Source organism: Odocoileus virginianus, chromosome 25, assembly GCF_023699985.2.
Source record: "Odocoileus virginianus isolate 20LAN1187 ecotype Illinois chromosome 25, Ovbor_1.2, whole genome shotgun sequence".
NCBI classification, from domain to species: domain Eukaryota; kingdom Metazoa; phylum Chordata; class Mammalia; order Artiodactyla; family Cervidae; genus Odocoileus; species Odocoileus virginianus.
In genome coordinates, this window is record NC_069698.1 from 21,139,562 (window position 1) to 21,162,968 (window position 23,407).

Consider the following 23,407-nt stretch of genomic DNA (forward strand, 5'->3'; position numbering starts at 1 on the left):
TGTTCATTGGAAGGATGATGTTGAAGCTGAAACTCCAATATTTTGGCCACCTGATGCGAAGAGCTGACTCATTTAAAAAGACCCTGATGCTGGGAAAGATTGAGGGCAGGAGGAGAAGGGGACGACAGAGGATGAGACGGTTGGATGGCATCACTGACTCAATGGACATGAGTTTGGGTAACTGTGGGAGTTAGTCTGGGAGGTCTGGCATGCTGCAGATCATGGGTTGCAAAAGGTTGGACATGACTGAGGGACTGAACTGAACTGTACTGATAGTGTACATGATTATCTTTATGTTTTTCTTAAAGTTGTTGAAACTTTAGTATAGAGAGATGAAGATAGTAATCATATAATATACAACTGAAATTTTGTTTATGCTTAGTGGGAATTTATAGTGATGGTTTTATTATTAGTAGATTAAGTGAAAGCAAGTTACTTCTTTAAAAAATCTCATAGCATACACTTTAACATATATGTTAAATCTGAGGAATATAGCATTGAAAAAAGTAATGTGTTTTGCAAAGGTACTGCAGTGTTGCAACTTATCTCTCTCAAAAAGAAGCAATTCAATGGAAAGTACTTGTGAAAATAGAGTGGCACATGTTTTTTTTTTTTTTTTTTTAATTTTTATTAGTTGGAGGCTAATTACTTTACATCATTACAGTAGTTTTTGTTATACATTGATATGAATTAGCCATGGATTTACATGTATTCCCCATCCCAGTCCCCCCTCCCTCCTCCTTCTCCACCCGATCCATCTGGGTCTTCGCAGTGCACCAGGCCCGAGCACTTGTCTCATGCACCCAACCTGAGCTGGTTATCCGTTTCACCCTAGGTGAAAAGGGAACCCTCTTACACTGTTGGTGGCACATGTTTTTGATGGAAATTATCTTTACTGAAAATTGGAGAGGGAGAAATATCTATTTATATTTGGTAAATTGTGCTGGCTACTTTCTGCTTATCATTTCAGATCCATTACCTATTCTGCTCTTTGCTCTGGGAGACTAAACTCCCTCGGATTCCTTGCCCAGTGTTTTCCAATTGGGCTCAGCCCATGGAAGTTAGATCAAAGGGTAGAAGGAAAAAGAAGTCAATTTTTGTATTCCCACACATCTCTCCTTCCTGAACAGTCTCAGCTTCTAACCAGAAGTCTTCTTTTCAAAACTTAGCTTTAGTTCTCTCTGTCACCCTTTCAGACCCACGGGTAGGATGGTTTCCCAATGTTGCTAGTTCCTGGGTGCTGTATCATCTTGATGAGTTTCCTTAATTATGGCTGCACATCTGTAAACAGTATGTTCCATACTTCATTAACTCAAGTGTATCATTTATTTCCTAGTGGGAACTGAATTCCTACTAATTTAATGCATTTGAAGCATATCTGCTAATACAAATAAAATGATTAACTATGAGATAAGATGTGTTCAGATCTATCATTGAGATGATGACTTTGGAGTAAAGACCTAAAAGAAGTGATAATTTCCATAAGACAAGTAAAAAATGATAAAATTAAAAAATCAATAAAGTGAAGTCCTCATAGAATGATACATCATGAAGTGTATTAGGCGTCACTTAAAAAAATTTCATGTCACATCATCATTTTGTTGCTTACTACTAGAGTCATTCAAATCTGCAAACCTCAGTTTCTTCATATACAAAATGGGAACATCGACCATATAGGTCATTGTAGATCCAAGGAGAAAAGTTAGCTATGCTGAAGTTATTTATAAATTACCTTGTGCAACTCTAAGTTGTCATCACTGATTTCATGTCTTTACTGTAACTTATACATCATATTTGATTTTCTTTATGAAAGCAAAAGGAAGGGTAAAACTGACCACTTAAATATCTGCTTTACAGAGTTAGTATTTGCTATTTTCAAGGCTGTCATATTGATTGAAACTAGTTGTGGGGAAAGACACTCAGATGGCACTGGTTGGCATGGAGCCAGGAGAACTTGTATCATTATTTTAGGTTCATCTCATTTTATTCTCTTTATTACTGCTTGTTCTAGGATATCTTATTCATGTTCCTCCTCTCCCATCATCCCCAGCATTAATGTAAAATTATCAGCAGAATAATTAGAAAATTAACACCAGCATATTTTTTTGGCTATACCCTTAATAAAATTTATTTTCACTCCTTCAGGAATAAAATTTCCTTCAAGATATTTTTGAGAATCATTGAAGTATAATTTTTAAAAAAGCAAAACTACTATAAAAAGAAATATCACAAAAATACATTTTACATTTTTATATAAAAACACATACAAGCACACAGAGATATGTCTGTTAAATGCATATACTATGCACTCCTGGAGATGTTTGTACAAAGTCTTTTCTGTCAATAATAAAATGGAATTGAAGTGTTCTTTCCTGAACATTAAGTGATCAGATTGTACTACTTCAATTGCTTTTTTCCACACCTGCAGAGAAACAGACACAATGATCTAATTGATTTTTTAAATTTCTATTGCCAAATATCACAGAGTATTAACGTAATGTTTCAGTGAACTCAGCTCGCTGCTCTCCCTCTCTCCCTGTGCTGTGCTTAGTCGCCCGGTCGTTTCTGACTCTTTGCAACCCCACGGACTGTAGCCCACCAGGCACCTTGGTCCATGGGGATTCTCCAGGCAAGAACACGGAGTGGGTTACCTTGCCCTCCTCCAGGGTATCTTCCCAACTCAGGGGCTGAACCCAGTTCTCCCCCATTGCAGGTGGATTCTCAACCATCTGTGCCACCAGGGAAACCCAAGAATACTGCAGTGGGCAGCCTATCCCTTCTCCAGGGGATCTTCCCAACCCAGGAATCGAACTGGGGTCTCCTGCATTGCAGGCAAATTCTTGATCAGCTAAGCTACCAGGGAAGGACCTTCTACCTCCTTATACTCACTCTATTCCAAATGCTTACATACTCTTTATAACAGATACAGTAAACTTTATGTAAAAAGAAAGAGACAAGGGCCAGAATATGGAACAACATTTGATCTAAGTCCCTCCGACCCATAAGTACTTTCCTCTTGATTTTTATTTTTATTTAAATCTGCAGGCTCTTAAGTGTTATGGAAAAAAATCATCATATAAAAACTATGCAGAAATGGAATGTAATTGTAATTAAATATCTACTTCATAGGTTAATGATTTCTGGTTTTCAGGTGCAAACAAAATAGATGAAGAAAATATTAAAGATGCAGTTCTGATCCAAAGACCATGACATCTAATTTGGTGGCAGTGCTGATAAACCCCTCTTATTTCCTCTGCTGGTTGGTGTCAGAAGCAGAATTAGAAGTCAAATCTGAATCCCTGTCTCCTGTGCTACAATGTCCCCATTCAGTTCAGTTCAGTCACTCAGTCGTGTCTGACTCTTTGCGACCCTATGAACTGCAGCACGCCAGGCCTCCCTGTCCATCACCAACTCCCGGAGTTCACTCAAACTCATGTCCATTGAGTCGGTGATGCCATCCAACCATCTCATCCTCTGTCGTCCCCTTCTCCTCCTGCCTTCAATCCTTCCCAACATCAGGGTCTCTTCAAATGAGTCTGCTCTTTGCATCAGATGGCCAAAATACTGGAGTGTCAGCTTTAACATCAGTCCTTCCAAAGAACACCCAGGACCAATTTCCCTTCGGATGGACTGGTTGAATCTCCTTGCAGTCCAAGGGACTCTCAAGAGTCTTCTCCAACACCACAGTTCAAAAACATCAATTCTTCTGCACCTCACCCTCTTTATAGTCCAACTTACATCCATATATGACCACTGGAAGAACCATAGCCTTGACTAGATGGACATTTGTTGTCAAAGTAATGTCTCTGCTTTTTAATATTCTGTCTAGGTTGGTCATAACTTTCGTTTTAAGGAGTAAATGTCTTTTAATTTCATGGCTGCAATCACCATCTGCAGTGACTTTGGAGCCCCAAAAAATAAAGTCAGCTACTGTTTCCACTGTTTCCCCATCTACTTGCCATGAAGTGATGGGACCAGATGCCATGATCTTAGTTTTCTGCTGCTGCTGCTAAGTCACTTCAGTCATGTCCGACTCTGTGCAACCTCATAGATGGCAGCCCAGCAGGCTCCCCCATCCCTGGGATTCTCCAGGCAAGAATACTGGAGTGGGTTGTCATTTCCTTCTCCAATGCATGAAAATGAAAAGTGAAAGTGAAATAGCTCAGTCATGTCCAACTCTTAGTGACCCCATGGACTGCAGTCTATTAGGCTCCTCAATCCATGGGATTTTCCAGGCAAGAGTACTGGAGTGGGGTGCCATTGCCTTCTCCATAGTTTTCTGAATGTTGAGCTTTAAGCCAACTTTCTCACTCTCATCTTTCACTTTCATCAAGAGGCACTTTAGTTCTTCTTCACTTTCTGCTATAAGGTTGGTGTTATCTGCATATGTAAGGATATTGATATTTCTCACAGCAATCTTGACTCCAGCCTGTGCTTCATCCAGTCAACATTTCACATGATGTCCTCTGCATATAAGTTAAATAAGCAGAGTAACAATATACAGCCTTGACGTACTCCTTTTCCTATTTGGAACCAGCCTGTTGTTCCATGTCCAGTTCTAACTGTTGCTTCCTGACCTGTATATAGGTTTCTCAAGAGGCAGGTCAGGTGGTCTGCATTCCCATCTCTTTTATTTTAATGGCTCCATTAAATATATGCAATTTAAACCGCAAAATTTCATTTACTTAATATTTGCTACATTTTTATGATGACTTGGGGTTTTCTCAGTTGAAAAATGCATATTCTGCAGCCAAGGCTGGACTTGGGCAAGGTCTATTTTGGCATCTAAAGAGAGAATCATTTTCTAGAACTGTACTTTCCAAAATAGTAAATACACATGGTTTTTCAGTACTTGAAATAGAGCTAGTATGACTAAAAACACAAAATTTTAATTATTTTAAAATTAACAAGTATCCACACATGACACTGGCTACAGAATTGTTCTGTACAGATATAGAACAGTGCCATCATTGCGGAGAGTCCTATTGCACAGTGCTGACTATACTGCATCCCTCAGTCTTACCATACATACATCTTCAACAGTTGAGAGTAACTGCTTTTCTTAACTAAAAGGCAGCTGCTAAGATCAATGGCAGAAGCCACTTGGGTTTATGTAAAGTGACCTGGTGCTGGGATACCTTTGTTCTCAGGGGCATTCTAGTTAAAACTAACATAGGCTACACCTGGATTCAAATTCCTTCATTACCACTCATTAGCAGAATGTCTGTGGACAAATTTTCCTTGAATGTTTGATTCAATTTCTCCAGTTATAAATGGAATTCTTACATATCGTAAAATAAATGTTCTCAAAGTAGCAGAAGTCTGAGATCACTGCCCTCTTTATTTTACCTGAATAAGATATATTATAACATTAGCTTCACTTTAGCTAATTACCCCTGGACATTTATCTCCCTCGTGAAAAAAATCCTGAATATTCACATTCAACCACCTTGAGAAAAACCAAGAAAAGGAGTTCAGTTTAATTCTCCTTTAGCAGATCATCGACTGCCCACTCACAGCATGCTTTTCTTCAGCTAATAATTCCAAGTAAACAACGAAGGGTTTTCTAGTTTTAATTGACCAATGGCTCACTGTCTTGAGATTCTTGTTCAAACCCCGCAGCCAGAAGAGTCAGAGACCTATGTAGCAGGAAAGGCTACTCAGAATGCCTTTTGGGTCTTATAGTGGCAACAGCAATATCAATGAGAAGCACATGTGAGGTTGTTCTGACTAACTTGCCCACTTTCTCCCTTCCTCCTTCCCTCCCTCTGTCCCTTCCCTCCTTCCTTCTCATTACTCCATGTCAGTACAGAAATCAAAGGTCAAGGATACAGAACTCTGGTGAGAACTGACTTGCTAAACTCTAATGCTTCTCAACCTCAGCTGTATTTTATAATCATTTGAGACACAATGAAAACTCTGTGATACTACATATGCCTGAAAGACTCTGTTCGGAAAGCTCCTAAGAACTGTCAACAAAATATGAGACAGAAATAAGAACAGAACTACGGATAAAGCCATTAACAGTGGCAGCCACCTGTAGAAGCTGGTGCAATCAGCAACACAGACAACCCTTTCATTTTCTCTATTGTTCTCTTGAGCAGTTGTCACTTGCACAAGACATATGGGTTACTCTAGTCACGCTAACCCATGTTTAACTTCTACACTTAGACTCTGGCAAAATTTAGCACATTTGTCTGCAGACAAAAAGACAGTATGTGGAAATTGTGATATGAAATCTTCAAAAAATACTTTTATTTTCAAAACCCTTGCATTTGAGGGACATCACTATCAAGGATCCCTTCCATGACAATATCACGAGGAACCAAATCAAGGACTTGTGAAGAAATGGGCATGTTAGTTTGTCATTCATGAAAGGTTGCTTTATTCAATACTTTCTGCTATTCTGTTGGAACTAATGGTTGACCCACAACAGAAATAGAAAAAGTCTAATAATATAAATAGAAACCTATTATATTATACACACATACACACACATAAAAGCACACACGGAGGCTTTTTTCAGAACAAATCTAATTTGTTAAGCAAATATTAAAAAAAATAAGAATACTTCAATAATTCATATGATCAGGTATATTTGGTAGCAGTGTAAAGATATAGGAATATTGCTAAATATCCCAGATATAACATGATGGGTTTTTATCACCAGGACTATCCTTCAGAAAAAAATGGAGCTTCCTGGAAACAAAGTCTTTGCAAATCTTGTATTACAAGTTGCTCTCTATTTTCCACAGGAAAGTTGCATTAACGTGAAATACTCTGAATCAATGCTTATTTTAGATAATCTATAGAGACTATTTTATAGAATCACTAAAAGAGGAGGCAATGACATTTTATATAGATTTTGGTTTTGTGCCTGAGGATTTGACCTCACAATTGTAGATGTCACTCTAAACATGACTCTCAAAGATCTTAAAGAGCAGTACAATAAGTTGTTACATAGTGGAAATCATTATTATAATCCTGCAGGATGAATGCACAACAAAAAACTGTCCTACTGTTATAAAAATTCAGTTGATTGAAACTTATTTCTCATTGACAGTATATTATACTTTTTAAAAAGTACTGCTAAGCAACATTATTTCTTTAAATGCAGGGGTGTAAGAAAGCAATATTGCTAAATTAATATATTTTTCTACTAGTTTAAATATGTTATTGTTATTGTTTAGTCATTAAGTTGTGTCTGATTCTTTTGTGACCCCATGGACTGTAATCCACCAGGCTCCTCTGGCCATGAGATTTCCCAGGCAAGAACACTGGAGTGGGTTGCCATTTTCTTCTCCAGAGGATTTTTCCGACCCAGGCACCAATCTCCATCTTCTGCACTGGCAGGTGGATTCTTTACTATTGAGCCACGAGGAATGTCCAGTTAAAATATGTACATATAATCAAATTGATAAGTTAAATAGTGTAACTATATGTTTAATTGTTCCATGAGCATCCCAAACAGTCTCTTGTCTCCCAAAACATCTTCTTTTGTGTTATATCATTGGGCAAATGAGAGGTTTCATTAAAATTGGAATCTTTTTATATTTGGGCACATATGTCTGAAATATTTATTTACAAATACTTGTAATCAATTACTGCTATGAGCACAAAGATGTTGTTAAACATTTGTATATGTATCTTACTTAAGTATTTGACTTTTTAACTAATAGAACTTCATTCTGGAAAGAAATATAGATCACTTGATTTAAAACAACAAATTCCTTTAAACACCACCATGAAGGACTGAAGTAAACACTAGAACTTTCTTTTCATGTATATGTGGATGTGTCTTTTCCATCCACAAAGCACTAGGAATTTATGATCAAACCATAAAGCTTAGATGATATTAGAATGATAAAACTTAAATATATTTTTGCTAGAAAAAATGAAATCAAGAGAAATCTTTAAGTTTTATTTTCTATTTATACAGCTTTTATTTCCATTGAATATAGCTGAAGTATAAACTAAACTATGTGGATTATACTTGTGACATTTTAAAACAGTTAATTAATCCATAAAATTAACTGTTAATTCTTGAATGACATATTTTTTAAAAGGTTTAAAAATATCAAATTAGAGATTCCTTAGCTATTTCTCAAGTTGTAAAAAAAAGTCCCTTTACAGTCTCATAAAGCAGGATTAAAATTTTTCACAATGGAATACAAACATCTTAGAATAATTAAGCAATCAATAATAGTAATAAGGATTCAAATTACATTATCCTTGCTGTATTGACTGTTTAGCAAATAGAATCCATTTCCAGACATTTAAAGATATCCCTTAATATTAAAAAAAAAAAAAAAGATCTCTGTGACTGGAAGTCTCTGTTAAACATGAATGATTACACATCAAACACTCAAATCAAAACGTAAGTATGGAATCACATTATTGGCTTTAAGTCTAGTCAATATTTAACTCACAATATTTTCATGATACTGTCTTTAAATCTCACATAGCTGTGAGAACTTTAACCCCTCCCTCCCACATGCCTGTATGAAAATGATCGTTAGTGATAACTGTTCTGTCTTTCAGACAGCAAAATAGACACCCTTTATAAATAGTAAAGTTCTACAGAAATGCTAGTATTCCTAACCCTTTCTATAGTTAAGTTTATGTGTCGACTCATTAGGCCACAGTACCCCGATGTTTGGTCAAATACCAGTCTGGATATTGCTGTGAAGGTATTTTTAGATGAGATTACATTGCAGTCGGTAGACTTTGAGTAAAGCACATCACCCTGCGAAATGCAGGTGGGCCTCATTCAATCAATAGAAGGTCTTCAGAGTAAAATAAAACAAACAGAAAAAAAACTGAGGTTCCCTGAAGAAGAGATTTTCTTCAGACTGCCTTCAGACCTGAGCTGCAATGTAACTCTTCCCTGAGTCTCCAGCCTACTGTCCTACCATGCAGATTTCAGACTTGCCAGTTTCAACAATCACTTGAGCCAATTTCTAAATATTACTCTTGTTCTCTCCCTCTCTGTAGATGTTTATGTATTATCTATTTTAGCCAACCAGCTATCTAGAGAGAGAGAGAGAGAGAACACTTGCCTCCTGTCAATGCACTCTAAAATACATTTTGTTCACGTGCTTGTTTAATTGTCTGGCTTCCGCACTGCACTGTATACCCTCTACCTGCAGGGATTTTATCTGTCCGTCCTCTAACTCTCATGCCTTGCGCCAAGAAACTCTCAAAATGTATTTGCTGAATTAATTAATTAGATTTTTAACCAATCCTTGATATACTAAAGGTTAAAATACAGTATTTGATTTTAAATTTAAAGTACATCAAAGAGGGAAAGTACAGAAATGCACAAAATATAGTGAATTTATCTTTTAGGTGAAATGGGCACATTTGTTGAACTAATTTGATTACACTTCAGTTATTGCATCCGATTTCAAATTATTTCACTATTTTCTGCTGCTGCTGCTAAGTCACTTCAGTCGTGTCCGACTCTGTGCGACCCCATAGACGTCAGCCCACCAGGCTCCCCCATCCCTGAGATTCTCCAAGCAAGAACACTGGAGTGGGTTGCCATTTTCTTCTCCATTGCATGAAAGTGAAAAGTGAAAGTGAAGTCAGTCGCTCAGTCATGTCCAACTCTTAGCGACCCCATGGACTGCAGCCTACCAGGCTCCTCCATCCGTGGGATTTTCCAGGCAAGAGGAGTGGGCTGCCATTGCCTTCTCCGTCACTACTATTACATACATACGTCATATGATACATCACTATGATACGTGACTATGATACGTCACTATGTATCACATACATACATAAGGAATAAAGATATTAAGACAATGTTGAATATTTAGGATGTAAATATAGGTATTTATATCCTATATAATTTATCTAAAGCAATAGATCCATATTTTCATTACAGTTCCTGAACTAATTTTCTCCCAGTGCTTATAACAGTGGACAACTGCTTAGACATTCAGTATATGTTTTTAGTTGTTTGCTAGAATTATGAAATGTAATGTGATTTTTTTCTCTAAAAACACTTAATCAAAATCTATCACCCAATTAGAAAGCCCAGTTAAGTCCAACTCAGTGTGTAAATACAGCTTCTTAATTTCAGTTTATTTGAGAAACATGGAGTAACTTTAATTTATTATTGAGAAATATCATTACAATTCTTAGTTTTAAACTTAATTCATGAGAATAAAATAAAAAAACTTTCCAAAGTTACGTAGTATCTTCTAAATATTTTAATTAAAGTTAATAAAAATAACACATCCTATTGCCAGGAGTGAAGAAAAAAATATTCAATCTATACAAAAGGCATCTAAAAGAGAACAAAGGCATGTGGTATCTGGAGAGAAATTAATTGTTAGGAGAAGATGTAAAACTATTTTTGAAACAGAATTAGAACTGTTTATTTTATTAAAAAGTTGACATAGGTTATCTTTAGTGTTTATGACTTGCAAACTAAAGTATTTAATATTTAACATGTTTAAATACAAGCAGCAGCAGTTTGGTAATCAAAAGGAATAATTTGAATCATCTCAGAAAAATAAATTCATTATAATTAGGATATTTTAGAATATGATTAAAACACTTAAAAGAAAATGTATTCACCTTTCTTGTCATCAAAGTACAGAGTCTGTTGAGCTGGATTTGACCACTGGAGGGAGGTGTTATCATTTTGATCAACCCTGCAGGTCAAAATTGCAGTTCCGCCTTCAACAACCGTTACATTCTGTGTGAGTGGAAACTGCCCTTGGCTGCCTAAAAAGGGATTAAAGAAAAGGTTGATTAAATGAAACTTATAACATGATTAACTTTCCAAGAGTTACATGGACTTAACTTCTCACTCCAAGCAAAATTTAAACCAACCAAACAACAACAGCAAAACTATACATTAGAAAAAAGGCAAAGATAATTGAAAACCTTTAACTAGAGGACAACATTGTGATATACTATTAGGACTTCTTTATATTCCTTCATATGCTCCAGAAAACCTTCTTCTCCTCCTAAGCACACATAAAGATGTATATTTAAATAGTAATGTGATTATCATTAATTTTCTTTGGCCTTGCATTAATTATATGGTGCTAGACCTGGCTATCTTTGAAGATAATAATTCTGGATGAATATAACTCTTTAAAGTAGCAGAAGAAATACATTAAATACTTTCCTTGTAGCTTTTATAATTCTGAATAAAGTATATAAAATATGGATATTAGATTGTTAGATTCAATTTCTGATAGAAAAAATTTAAAAAAGAATCCTCTTACACAAGGCTTTCTTGTAGACACAGCTGTTTTTAGAAATACAAAATGTGTTGCAGAAAACAATGTAAGCATTCTTCAAAAAGTGTTCATCTTATAAAACATCCATCAAAATCTTAAAGTGATTACTCTAGTCCAGGAGATAGACATAATATTCTTTTTTGTTTCTTTCTGTAGTTTTCTGATGTTTTTTTTTTCCAATGAATATATATCCCTTTTGCAATCAAGGAAAAAATATCTGTAAATGATCATTGGCAATTTGGATAGTATTAGAATGTATTCAAGTTTTCTATCTTCCTAAGTGTCATACTAATTTATTATTTATTATTAATTCATGTAATAACATTTCTTAGTAAAAGTCACTTCTAATAGTTAAAATTCATGCACATAGAAACATAATATATAAATTTCACTTCAGCAAGATGATCTGGAGATGAACACTGCCACGTCTGGAAACAGTTAACGACATGGGTTGAAAAATGACTTTCTAAAGCCAGGTTAAAATACTACTATGTGAGCAGGGTAGTTCATTAAGTCAAGGATAATTTACATATGCAAGAATATTATGATAACTTAATAGCACCCAGGAAATATATTTTCCTTTTCTTCTTTAGTTGTGTAATGATTCTGTCATTGCTACAAGCACCATTTGAGGTTATACTGGAGCTACTGGCATAAAAGTTCTTATTACCAAGAAGCCTGTTGATTGGCACTGTAAGAGAGAGAAGAGCCTGAAGGGGAAAATTTCTTTCCAGACCTAAATGACACAAGCACAGAAGTTCGTGACCACATTATATAATTAAGCCTATCAAGTATAAAAATCTGCTATCAGTAGCTTTGTCTCCTCAATGCCAACCTCTTTGAGTCACTATGGCAACTCCCCAGGATATCTCCCTGTAATCTTTAGGGTGGAGTTTTTAAATTGAGGTTAGGCAATGTCTGGAATAAATTCTTTGATAGTTGACTTGAAAGTCAACAGGAGCCAGAATGGGATGTGTTTTGCCTTCAGCTCAGAGGTGACCTCTAGCAGGGAAACATGAAGAACTATCAATCTTGTGAAGTGAAGTGAGGTGAAAAACTGCATCAGAGAAAACATGAGCTAAAAGAGAAGGAAGGAGTAATTACCAAAGATATCAGATTAGCAGCTCATAAATATGAAGTTCAAATTGTTTTTAAGATACTTTGCTCAGGTGCCCAGCTATTGACATAATGCATAAACTGAGCAGTCTAGGGGAGGAGGAGATCCTTTGAGTAATAAAAAGCACACAACTGTTAATAAATATACATAGTTCATCCCAGATGATGATTTGACTATCAACTGGTACATAAATAATACTGTCTGCTTCTTCAAACAAGTAGAAAAAGAGCAGTGATGCTTGCAACAATTTCATCCACTACATTTGCAAAATAATTTTCAAAACATCCCCATAAGAAAATATTATCCTTCTCATTTCACAGATGGGTAAACTGACACTGGGAGGTTAAGTGATTTTTTTCCATGGTGAAATGGAGTCAATGAACCATTTGGGGTTTGTTCTGAAAGTTCAATGTTTTATTCTTATTTTTCCACAAAGGCTGCTGGGTCATATCACTATTTGTTTAAATAGTTAATAGATAACAGTGAAAAAAAAAAAAAGAAAGAAAAAGAAAAGAGTATTCTTTCAGCAAAAAAAAAAAAAAACAACAAAAAAAAAAAACACTTGAATTCATACCTAGCTGAATTACATATTCAAATCAAATAAGGGAGGATGTCAATATTAATTTCCTCTCAATATCCTATCTTATTTAGAAATTATTATTTGATAATTATTTCAGTCTTTTCTTACCCACCCATAGAAGAAAGAAACTAATATTTGCCAGGGGTTCTACGTGAGAGGGGCTATGCAGACTCTAGCACACCTATACCTTATCCTTCCAAGTATGCCATCAGGATGGCTCCTCTCCATATTCTCCTCACATGGGTTCAGACTTTAAAGTACTATGACTTCAGTTCACTGGAATCTTGCATCCTAAAATCCCTAAAGTCAAATAATTTAGTTTCTCCCAATAAAGAGCAAACTCATGTTGAGAATTTACTAATCCTAAAAACCCTTAGGATATATGGTTTCCAAAATCAATTCAAAAACCAATGTTGTAGGCAGCCAAACTTCTCAAAGATTTATACTGCCTCTTATTTCTGTTTATAACCTGGAGACTCCATCGAGTTTACTGCTACTTTTCTCTTTTAATCCCCTCCTTCCTTAAAGTTCACAGGTTGTCATTTAATTCAATCTCAGAGAGCCTTTCTAAAGACATTACTAATTGTCCCATTTGGAAAAATTAATGTGTTACCAGCCTAAGGATTCATCCTCAATGTATTTTTCAAAATACTTTGGCCACCTGATGCAAAGAGCAGACTCACTGGAAAAGACCCTGACTCTTGAAAAGATAGAGGACAAGAGGGGAAAGGGGTGACAGAGGATGAGGGGAAAGGGGTGACAGAGGACGAGATTCAGTTCAATTCTGTTCAGTCAGTCAGTTGTGTCCAACTCTTTGTTACCCCATGGACTGTAGCACGCCAGGCCTCTGTTCATCACCAACTCCTGGAGTTTACTCAAACTCATGTCCATTGAGTCAGTGTTGCCATCCAACCATCTCATTCTCTGCCATCCCCTTCTCCTCTCACCTTCAATCTTTCCCAACATCTGGGTCTTTTCAATGAGTCAGTTCTCTGCATCAGATAGCCAAAGCATTGGAGTTTCAGCTTCAGCATCAGTTCGTCCAATGAATATTCAGGACTGATTTGCTTTAGGATGGTCTGTTTGGATCTCCTTGCAGTCCTAGGGACTCTCAAGAGTCTTCTCCAACACCACAGTTCAAAAGCATCAATTCTTCAGTGCTCAGCTGTCTTCAATTCTTCAGTGCTCAGCTGTATTTATAGTCCAACTCTCACATCCATACATGACCACTGGAAAAACCATAGCTATGACAAGATGGACCTTTGTTGGCAAAGAAATGTCTCTGCTTCTTAATAAGTTGTCTAGGTTGATCACAGATTTTCTTCAAAGAAGCAAGCATCTTTTAATTTATTGGCTGCAGTTACCATCTGCAGGGATTTTGGAGCCCCAAAAAATAAAGTCAATTACTGTTTCCACTCTTTCCCCATCTATTTGCCATGAAGTGATGGGACCGGATGCCACGATCTTAGTTTTCTGAATGTTGAGCTTTGAGCCAACTTTTTCACTCTCGTCTTTCACTTTCATCAAGAGACTCTTTAGTTCTTCTTCACTTTCTGCCATAATGGTGGTGTCATCGGCATATCTGAGGTTATTGATATTTCTCCCAGCAATCTTGATTCCAGCTTGTGCTTCATCTAGCCCAGTGTTTCTCATGATGTACTCTCAGTTCAGTTCAGTTCATTCGCTCAGTCATGTCCAACTCTGCAACCCCATGAATCGCAGCATGCCAGGCCTCCCTGTCCATCACCAACTCCAGGAGTTTACTCAAACATATGTCCATTGAGTTGGTGATGCCATCCAACCATCTCATCCTCTGTCATCCCCTTCTCCTCCTGCCCCCAATCCTTCCCAGCATCAGGGTCTTTTCCAATGAGTCAACTCTTCCCATGAGTTGGTCAAAATACTGGAGTTTCAGCTTCAGCATCAGTCCTTCCAATGAAAACCCAGGACTTATCTCCTTTAGGATGGACTGGTTGAATCTCCTTGCAGTCCAAGGGACTCTCAAGAGTCCTCTCCAACACCACAGTTCAAAAGCATCATTTTTTCAGTGCTCAGCTTTCTTGACAGTCCCACTCTCACATCCATACATGACCACTGGAAAAACTATAGCCTTGACCAGGCAGACCTTTGTTGGCAAAGTAATGTCTCTGCTTTTTAATATGCTATCTAGGTTGGTCATAACTTTCCTTCCAAGGAGTAAGTGTCTTTTAATTTCATGGCTGCAGTCACCATCTGCAGTGTTATTAGAACCCAAGAAAATAAAGCCTGACACTGTTTCCACTGTCTCCCCATCTATTTGCCATGAAGTGATGGGACCAGATGCCATGATCTGAGTTTTCTGAATGTTAAGCTTTAAGCCAGTTTTTCCACTCTCCTCTTTCACTTTCATCAAGAGACTCTTCAGTTCCTCTTCACTTTCTGCCATAAGGGTGGTGTCATCTGCATATCTGAGATTATTGATATTTCTCCTGGCAATCTTGATTCCAGCTTGTGCTTCATCTAGCTCAGCGTTTCTCATGATATACTCTGCATAAAGTTAAATAAGCAGGGTGACAATATACAGCCTTGACGTACTTCTTTTCCTATTTGGATCCAGTCTGTTGTTCCATGTCCAGTTCTAACTGTTGCTTCCTGACCTGCATACAGGTTTCTCAAGGGGCAGGTCAGGTGGTCTGGTATTCCCATCTCTTTCAGAATTTTCCACAGTTTATTGTGATCCACACAGGCTTTGGTGTAGTCAATAAAGCAGAAATAGATGTTTTTCTGGAATTCTCTTGCTTTTTTGATGATCCAGTGGATGTTGGCAATTTGATCTCTGGTTCCTCTGCCTTTTCTAAAACCAGCCTGAACATCTGGAAGTTCACAGTTCACGTATTGCTGAAGCCTGGCTTGGAGAATTTTGAGCATTGCTTTACTAGCGTGTGAGATGAGTGTAATTGTGCCATAGTTTGAGGATTCTTTGGGATTGCTTTTCTTAGGGATTGGAATGAAAACTGACCAATATTGCATAGGAACCTGGAATGTTAGGTCCATGAATCGAGGCAAATTGGAAGTGATCAAACAGGAGATGGCAAGAGTGACTGTCGACATTCTAGGAATTAGCGAACTAAAATGGACTGGAATGGGTGAATTTAACTCAGATGATGTACTCTGCATGTAAGTTAAATAAGCAGGGTGACAATATACAGCCTTGACATACTCCTTTTCCTATTTGGAACCAGTCTGTTGTTCCATGTCCAGTTCTAACTATTGCTTCCTGACCTGCATAAGGTTTCTCAAGAGGCAGATCAGGTGGTCTGGTATTCCCATCTCTTTCAGTTTTCCAGTTTGCTGTGATCCACACAGTCAAAGGCTTTGGCATAGTCAATAAAGCAGATGTTTTTCTGGAATTCTCTTGGTTTTTCAATAATCTAACTGATGTTGACAGTTTGATCTCTGGTTCTGCTGCCCTTTCTAAATCCAGCTTGAACATCTGGAAGCTTTCAATTCAAGTACCCCTGAAGCTGAACTTGAAGGATTTTGAGCATAACCTTACTAGCACGGGAAGTGAGTGCAACTGTCCAGTAGTCTAACATTCTTTAGTACTGCCCTTCATGGGAAATGGATGAAGATTGACCTTTTCCAGTCCTGTGGCCACTGCTGGGTTTTCCAAATTTGCTGACATATTGAGTGCAGCACTTTCACAGGATCATTTTTTAGGACTTTAAATAACTCAGTGGAATTCTATCACCTCTCCTAGTTTTATTGACAGCAATGCTTCCTAAGGCCCACTTGACTTCACACTGTAGGATGTCTGGCTGTAGGTGAGTGACCATATCATCATGGTTATCTGGGTCATTAAGACCTTTTTTGTGGAGTTCTTCTGTGTATTCTTTTCATCTCTTCTGCTTCAGTTAGGTCTTTATTGCTTCTGTCCTTATTGTGCCCATTTTTGCATGATATTTTCCTTTGATATCTCCAGTGTTCTTGAAAAGATCTCTAATCTTTCCCTTCTGTTGTCTTCCTCTGTTTCTTTGCATTGTTCATCAAGAATGGCAGTCTTTTCACTCCTTGCTCTTCTCTTAAACTCTGCATTCAGTTGGTTATGTTTCCCTTTCTCCCTTGTTTTGCACATTTCTTCTTTCCTCAGGTATAGTAAAGCTTCCTAAGACAACAACCGTACCTTCTTGAATTTCTTTTTCTTTGGGATGGTTTTGGTCTCTGCCTCCTGAACAATGTTACAAATCTCTGTACATAGTTCTTCACCCATGATTTAACAGATCTAATCCCTTAAATCTATTCATCACCTCCACTATATAATCATAGCAGATTTGATTTAAGTTTTACCTGGATGTACTAGTGGTTTTTCCACTTTCTTTAGTCTAAGCCTGAATTTTGTTTATAAGGAGCTGATGATCTGAGCCACAGTCAGCTCCAGATCATGTGTGTGTGTGTGTGTGTGTGTGTGTGTGTAGTATATATATATTTATATATTATTTTCCAGATTCTTTTCCCATGTAGGTTATTACAGAGTATTAAGTAGAGTTCCTTGTGCTATATAGTAAATTCCTGTCCATTACCAACTTTATATATAGTAGTTTGTATATATTAATATCAACCTCCTAATTTATCCCTCCACCATTGAACTGACAGTTTTACTTAGATTATTGAATTTATTCCTCTCTGTCAGTGGTTAAAAACCATTTAGGATGCTTTCAGTAATGATATGTAAATAATTTTCTAATTTATTTCTGTGAAAGACACCTTAATGAAGGATGATTAGTCAATATTTTGAAAAGATAGCTCTCCTGACCCTGTCTTTAAATAGTTCCCATTATTCCTTCAATGTTTCCACATGTCATATCCTTAGGAAAAGATCTGTTTGAACTTTTCTTTGTCTAGATTAGGAATTACCAAGTTCAAAATCAAGTGTGCTGAAACTTGACTCCTGCTGACCTCAGTTAGTTAAGAGTTGTCTTTTACTTTCACGCATGCCTCCTTGTCTGACCACCAAGAGTCTAGCACGCTGTCACACAGAACACAAAGAGACAAATTCTAAGATTATGGGCACCTCAACCTTGGTGACAGGCTGTGATGTGCCATGAGCATAAAGAAGCAATAAGCATAACAGTGAAGAAAGATCTTTGAAGCCAGCAGTACTGCTGAAAGAGAGCAGACAGGTGAAGATGCATGCTTGAACACTGATGCCAAAGCATGACTGCTGTCATAAATGGCATTATTCAAGCCTTGCTATCTCTCGAATGGATGATGAGTGAAAGCAGTGGGTTTCTCCAGCTCTTTTCTTGTGCTAAAGATTAAACGTGGACCACAACAGTGGATCAATGCACACTGTGCCTGAGTGCTTGCTTACTAAGGGCAATAATCACCTGAGATATATCTAGACAGACAAGCAGAGGTTGAGGCCCTGCACATCTGAGAGGGAGTTACAGTCAATGATTTTTGAGGGTAAATGACCAAATTTTGTGGGTTATTTAACAGGAACTGCGTACTTCATTATTTTTCCTTCCTGAAAATGAGCAAAACTTTCTCAAAGAAGAATCACATTTCAAAGGGTGAATGGAAACAAACAAGATATGAAGAGCATTTGAGATACAGTTTTTCAATAAAAAAGTGCAAACCTGTCATGACTAAAAAATGCTACATATTTTGATTCTTCCTTTTGGAATACATTTATGTATAGCAAAAACTGTCAACTCTTTTTAAAAATTTACTTAACTCTACAAGGTATTGGAATCTGTATCAAAGTGGTATACATAATGCTTTGCTTTGTTTTGAAATATTTTTGTATTCTCTCAAGAGCTCTATTTTAAGTGTAGAATACAGGTCTCATGTTACATTCCCTTATTTTGGTTATAAAAGCCCAAATTCCAAATAGACCAGTGGATACAAAGTAGGTTAAAGGTTCTTAAATATCAACCTCAATAAGAAAAGACAGAAATAGGTAACTCATTTTTAAATGAAATACAAAGATAGTCTACTATTATTTAGGGTCTTCCCCTCAACTATTCTTAGCATTGTGATTCTTTCTCTCACTCATTTGTTCTATCAATTGGTTCTGAGTGTTTACACAAAGAACCTGCATTTTAGAAAGTTCAAGATCATTCTTGTTGCTTAAATTAGAGTCTAAAAATATACCTAAATGCACACACAGCATGCTATTACTTCCAGTAAGTTACTGAAGGCATTCTAAACAAATAAACTTCTAAAATGAAAGTTGTAGCTCAGTAGTTGTATGGACTGAAACACATATTGCATACTAAAGCCTATTGATCTGAAAAGCACACATGTCATTAATGTAGGCTTATAATTCTCAGGAGAAATATGATGAATGCTCCATCACGTGAGAAGGGAAATTAGAGGAAAAATTAAGACTAAGCACAAAATGTTTCCACTTTGGGGATGCTGCTCTGTTCTTTCAAATACTTAGAATTCTCTAGTCATTTCTTCCCTCATTTCATTCCAAATTTTAGTTTGTCTTAAAAAAAAACTTTAAGTATGTTCTTTTCCGTGGCTACTGCATCTAATTTATTTTGCCTTGATTCTACTTCATCTCTCAGCTTCAGCTTGCCTTGTAGAGTGTAACACCTGGTATCTGCCTTCTGTGCCACCTCTCTGCCCGGCCGCTATGGAGCAAGGCCACCGTTCTGATGCTGCTTGCCAGTTTCCATGGAGACAGGAAGTACTTTGGAGACCTGTGTTCCTTTGCAACTGCCAGACCAATGCAGAGAAGAACCAAAGCTGGCGGGCAGTGGGTCTTGGAAGGCCAGGAAAGGTTGGAAGGGCTTTTTCATCCTGGTATCAGAGTGGAACAGTGCCAAATTGGAAGCTTCAGAAATACAATCCTGTAGACTAGATCCTGTGTTCACTATGGCCATTGTGAGAGACCCATTCTGTTCCTAACTCATGGAGCAGAAACTCTTGTGTACCCAAAGGTTGGCCCTAGTCCTTTGCTGGCTTCTGATCCATGACAAAAGGCTCTTTCAGATTTACAGTGGCTCCTACAGCTCCTGACCAAAGAATTTTCCTGCAGAAATTTCACCTTTCTCTTTTCCAGACTATGATGATAGGTTTTCCTGGACACTCTTAGCAGACCAGAAAACTTATGGGATAGGCATAGGATGATTACCAATTGACCTACCCTGTGACTGTAAGTAGGTGATCCACTTAACTAAATAACATATCAAGACTAGTCACCATCTGCTGCATCTATTACAGTATTTATAATTTAGAGTTAATTCTTGATTATCAGAATCAAAGCTAGCCTTAGAGCAATTTGTGATACAGGTGAAATAAAATTTCATGTGCCTTCCTTTGCATTTTAAAAATGTTTTTGTGTGATTATATACCTCAGCCTTTTGTATTATACATATTTCCAGCATAGTTATTCTTTTTATATAAAGTAAGCTTCTCTAGTTTCTTTCATTAGTTTTATATTGCTACACCATATCACAAAGTTTAGGTTTTCCCTAAATTAAACAATCCTAAGTAAAAAAAAAAAAAAAAAAAAAGTCTGAACTGCAGAGACTATTTATAAAGTTCTGGGAAACATGTTTAATTGCTGCTTTATATTCTTGCTTAGTGGTTATATTGCTTTATCATGCTTTAAAACATTATCCAATTAAAAATAATATTCCCAACACCTTTTTAACATGTATCTGTACAAATTCCATTCTTCATATCTTAGCTTATTTTTCTGTTTATTACTCTGCCAAAATGCATAATAAACAAAAAGTTGTTTACATACCATGGACCTCGTAAACTAGATTAAATAAAACTATATCTGGCTTTACAATCAAAATTGATTTTTATTTTAAAAAATTCAAATATATTTTGTTTTCATTAATTTAGCCATAGTAAATTCATTCCCTAACATGTTTTATTTTTTTCCCCCAAATTCAAACAATAATTTCTTGAATGAACACATGCAATTTTTCAAAGAAAAAGTGAAGTTTAGAGTTGTTCACATTTATATTCTTTTCTTCCTATAGAGATAGATCTTCAAGTTTATGATGTGGAAGAATAAAATGCAAAGGAAATAATTTTTAAATGAAAAGGAAACTATATTTTGTAAGGCAATATAAAAGAATAAAAGGGTTTTACTATAAAGTCAAAACCGGCTTTCATGGTAATTATCATGTGTGCATAAAGTCATTTTGTCTTTCTAGAATACTGTTTTCAGGGTGAATGAGCAAGACCTAGAACTGACTAGCTTTACTTGCTAACTGATGAACATTTGAGAGGCAGCCTTCCAGAGAAAAGAAATTTATGACCACAATCACAGTCTGGTTCACAGTGAAGCTCAATCACATATCTAAATTCTAAATTGAGATGTCAACCTGGAGGAAATATTCTGGAAAGGAACACACAGATGGTAAGATTCTTCTGAAGACAGAGTGAGTAATGTAATGTTGAACATACAATAATCAATCTTCTGGAGACAACAAAAATAGTGGATTGGGTGGGACATAATTGTTTAAAATTGAAATCCCTGGGGAAATCTTCAATCTGATACTAAAAAGGGGAGAAATAATGTATATATTTTGTTTTATTCAATAGCTTTTAGAAGGTTGATATATTTTAAAAAAGAAAAAAAGTTAATTGTGGTACATTTTAAAATATTTTATAATCTAGGAACAAGTCAATGGAAAACTAAAACGTAAAAAATAAAGCCAGTATACCAAATCTTAATTTCATATATACATAGATTCAAATATACATAATATAACTAACAAAATAAGGTATAAATAGAAAAGTTCTAAACTGAGAAAATATTGACTTCTCTCTTGCTTTCATGATCGTTTTCCCTAATTAAAACAAAAGAAAAAATTATACCAACTCTAATTGCTAACATTTGTTGCTAATTAATGATTTGACTTAGATTCAGTAGATATATTTTGGCAATGTTTTTCTTTTAGATTGAATAACATCTATGCAAACTCTGAAAGTATAAAATAATATTGACCATTTCAAGTTACCTACACTTTAATATTTTTTCATGTATTAAATACTTGCATTGGTGTACTGAATAGAGATACTCATATAAGAGTGACATAGATATCTAGATTATAACTTTGGATTATGGAATATGATAAGAAATTTAGAGATGACACTGATACAAGATACAGGTGAGAAAAAAGTGATATCAAACATTTGTTATTTAATCATGTATAATCAGCTCATATTAGGCATATGAATTATATATCTATTGTTCAACAGAAAAAATACAGGCCCAAAATGTCATCACCTATGCTAAAACCCAGGATATTAAACCCAAATTTAATACCTAACCTAATTGCAATTTTGACCTTCCTCAGAAAGCCTTAATCAACCAGCTTGAAATTTTCTGCTCAGCACCAGTGAAGTAATGTCACATGGGCCCTGTCCATCCTGCCAGTCCCCAGAATAAGAAATGATTTATAGATAAAAGTCACTGAGGGCCCCTTGCACACAAAAGAAGATGGCCAAGTCTAAGAATAAGTCTTTAATTACTTTTGCTAACAACTTCCTTGTGCCACTTCTTCTTATAAAAGCCTTCTGTTTTATATTACACCCTGAGAGTGTCCTGCTTGTTTCTAATGGAATGCTGCCCCATTCATGAATTGCCTAATAAAGCCAGTGAAATTTTCAAATTTACTTGGTTAAACATTACTTATTACACTATAAACACCTACATTGTTATTATAGCTTTCTGAAACCTATCTTTCCATTTGTAATGGATTTGGCCTTATGAAATATACTTCCATGACATTAGTTTATTCAACAAAGACATGTTTTGCGCCTAGAAAATGCTTCGCATGGTAGGTGTTGGGGACAAACTGTGGACGAGGTAGAAATTATGTTAAGTTCTATCTTTAGAACTTACAGCTTAAAGGCTGGAAGAAAAGAAAATGCAAATATATAAATGGAAAATAGTGCTTTGATATTTCAGTTGCAATCCAAATAGCAAGAAAAAAATCAGTCATTTAAAAAGTCTTAGATGACAAGAATACTTGAGAGGGAACCAGTATTTCAAAAAGCAAATTAGCTAATATGAAGGTCCTGAGCCAGAGGCAGGAAGAAGGTTGGTTATTCCTTCAATCATTTCAAATTGTTTGCTAGGGACAATTTGAAATTTCAATTTGCAAAAATTTCAAATTGGTTGCCAGGAAACAAACAAACAAACAAACCATGAGGAGAAACAGATGAGATGACCCAAGATGAGGCAGAAAAAAGGTTAAGACAAATCATGCAGGGGTTTTTATATCATGAAAAGAAGCTGATATATATTCTACATTTAATTGCATTGAAGGAAGCCATTCCAGAAAGTGCCATGGCTCAATATATATACTCTCAGAAGATATAATTTTTCTGCTACTTCATCATGATCCCTAAATCAAGGGTTTTTAATCTCAGAAATGAGTCACTATAAGAGTTGAATTGACAATAAAGGATTTTACTGAGAAAATAACA

General features: G+C 36.2%; 1 protein-coding gene across 3 annotated transcripts in view; it reads right to left on the minus strand.

Annotated features, from left to right (window-relative positions):
* Positions 1-23,407, minus strand: part of CADM2 (cell adhesion molecule 2) — a 1,205,421-nt gene that overhangs the window by 260,670 nt on the left and 921,344 nt on the right. For all 3 annotated transcript variants that reach the window (XM_070455054.1, XM_070455053.1, XM_070455055.1), the window contains one exon: positions 10,588-10,737. In XM_070455054.1, the coding sequence (XP_070311155.1) occupies positions 10,588-10,737 (150 nt within the window). The remainder of the gene's footprint in view (positions 1-10,587; positions 10,738-23,407) is intronic.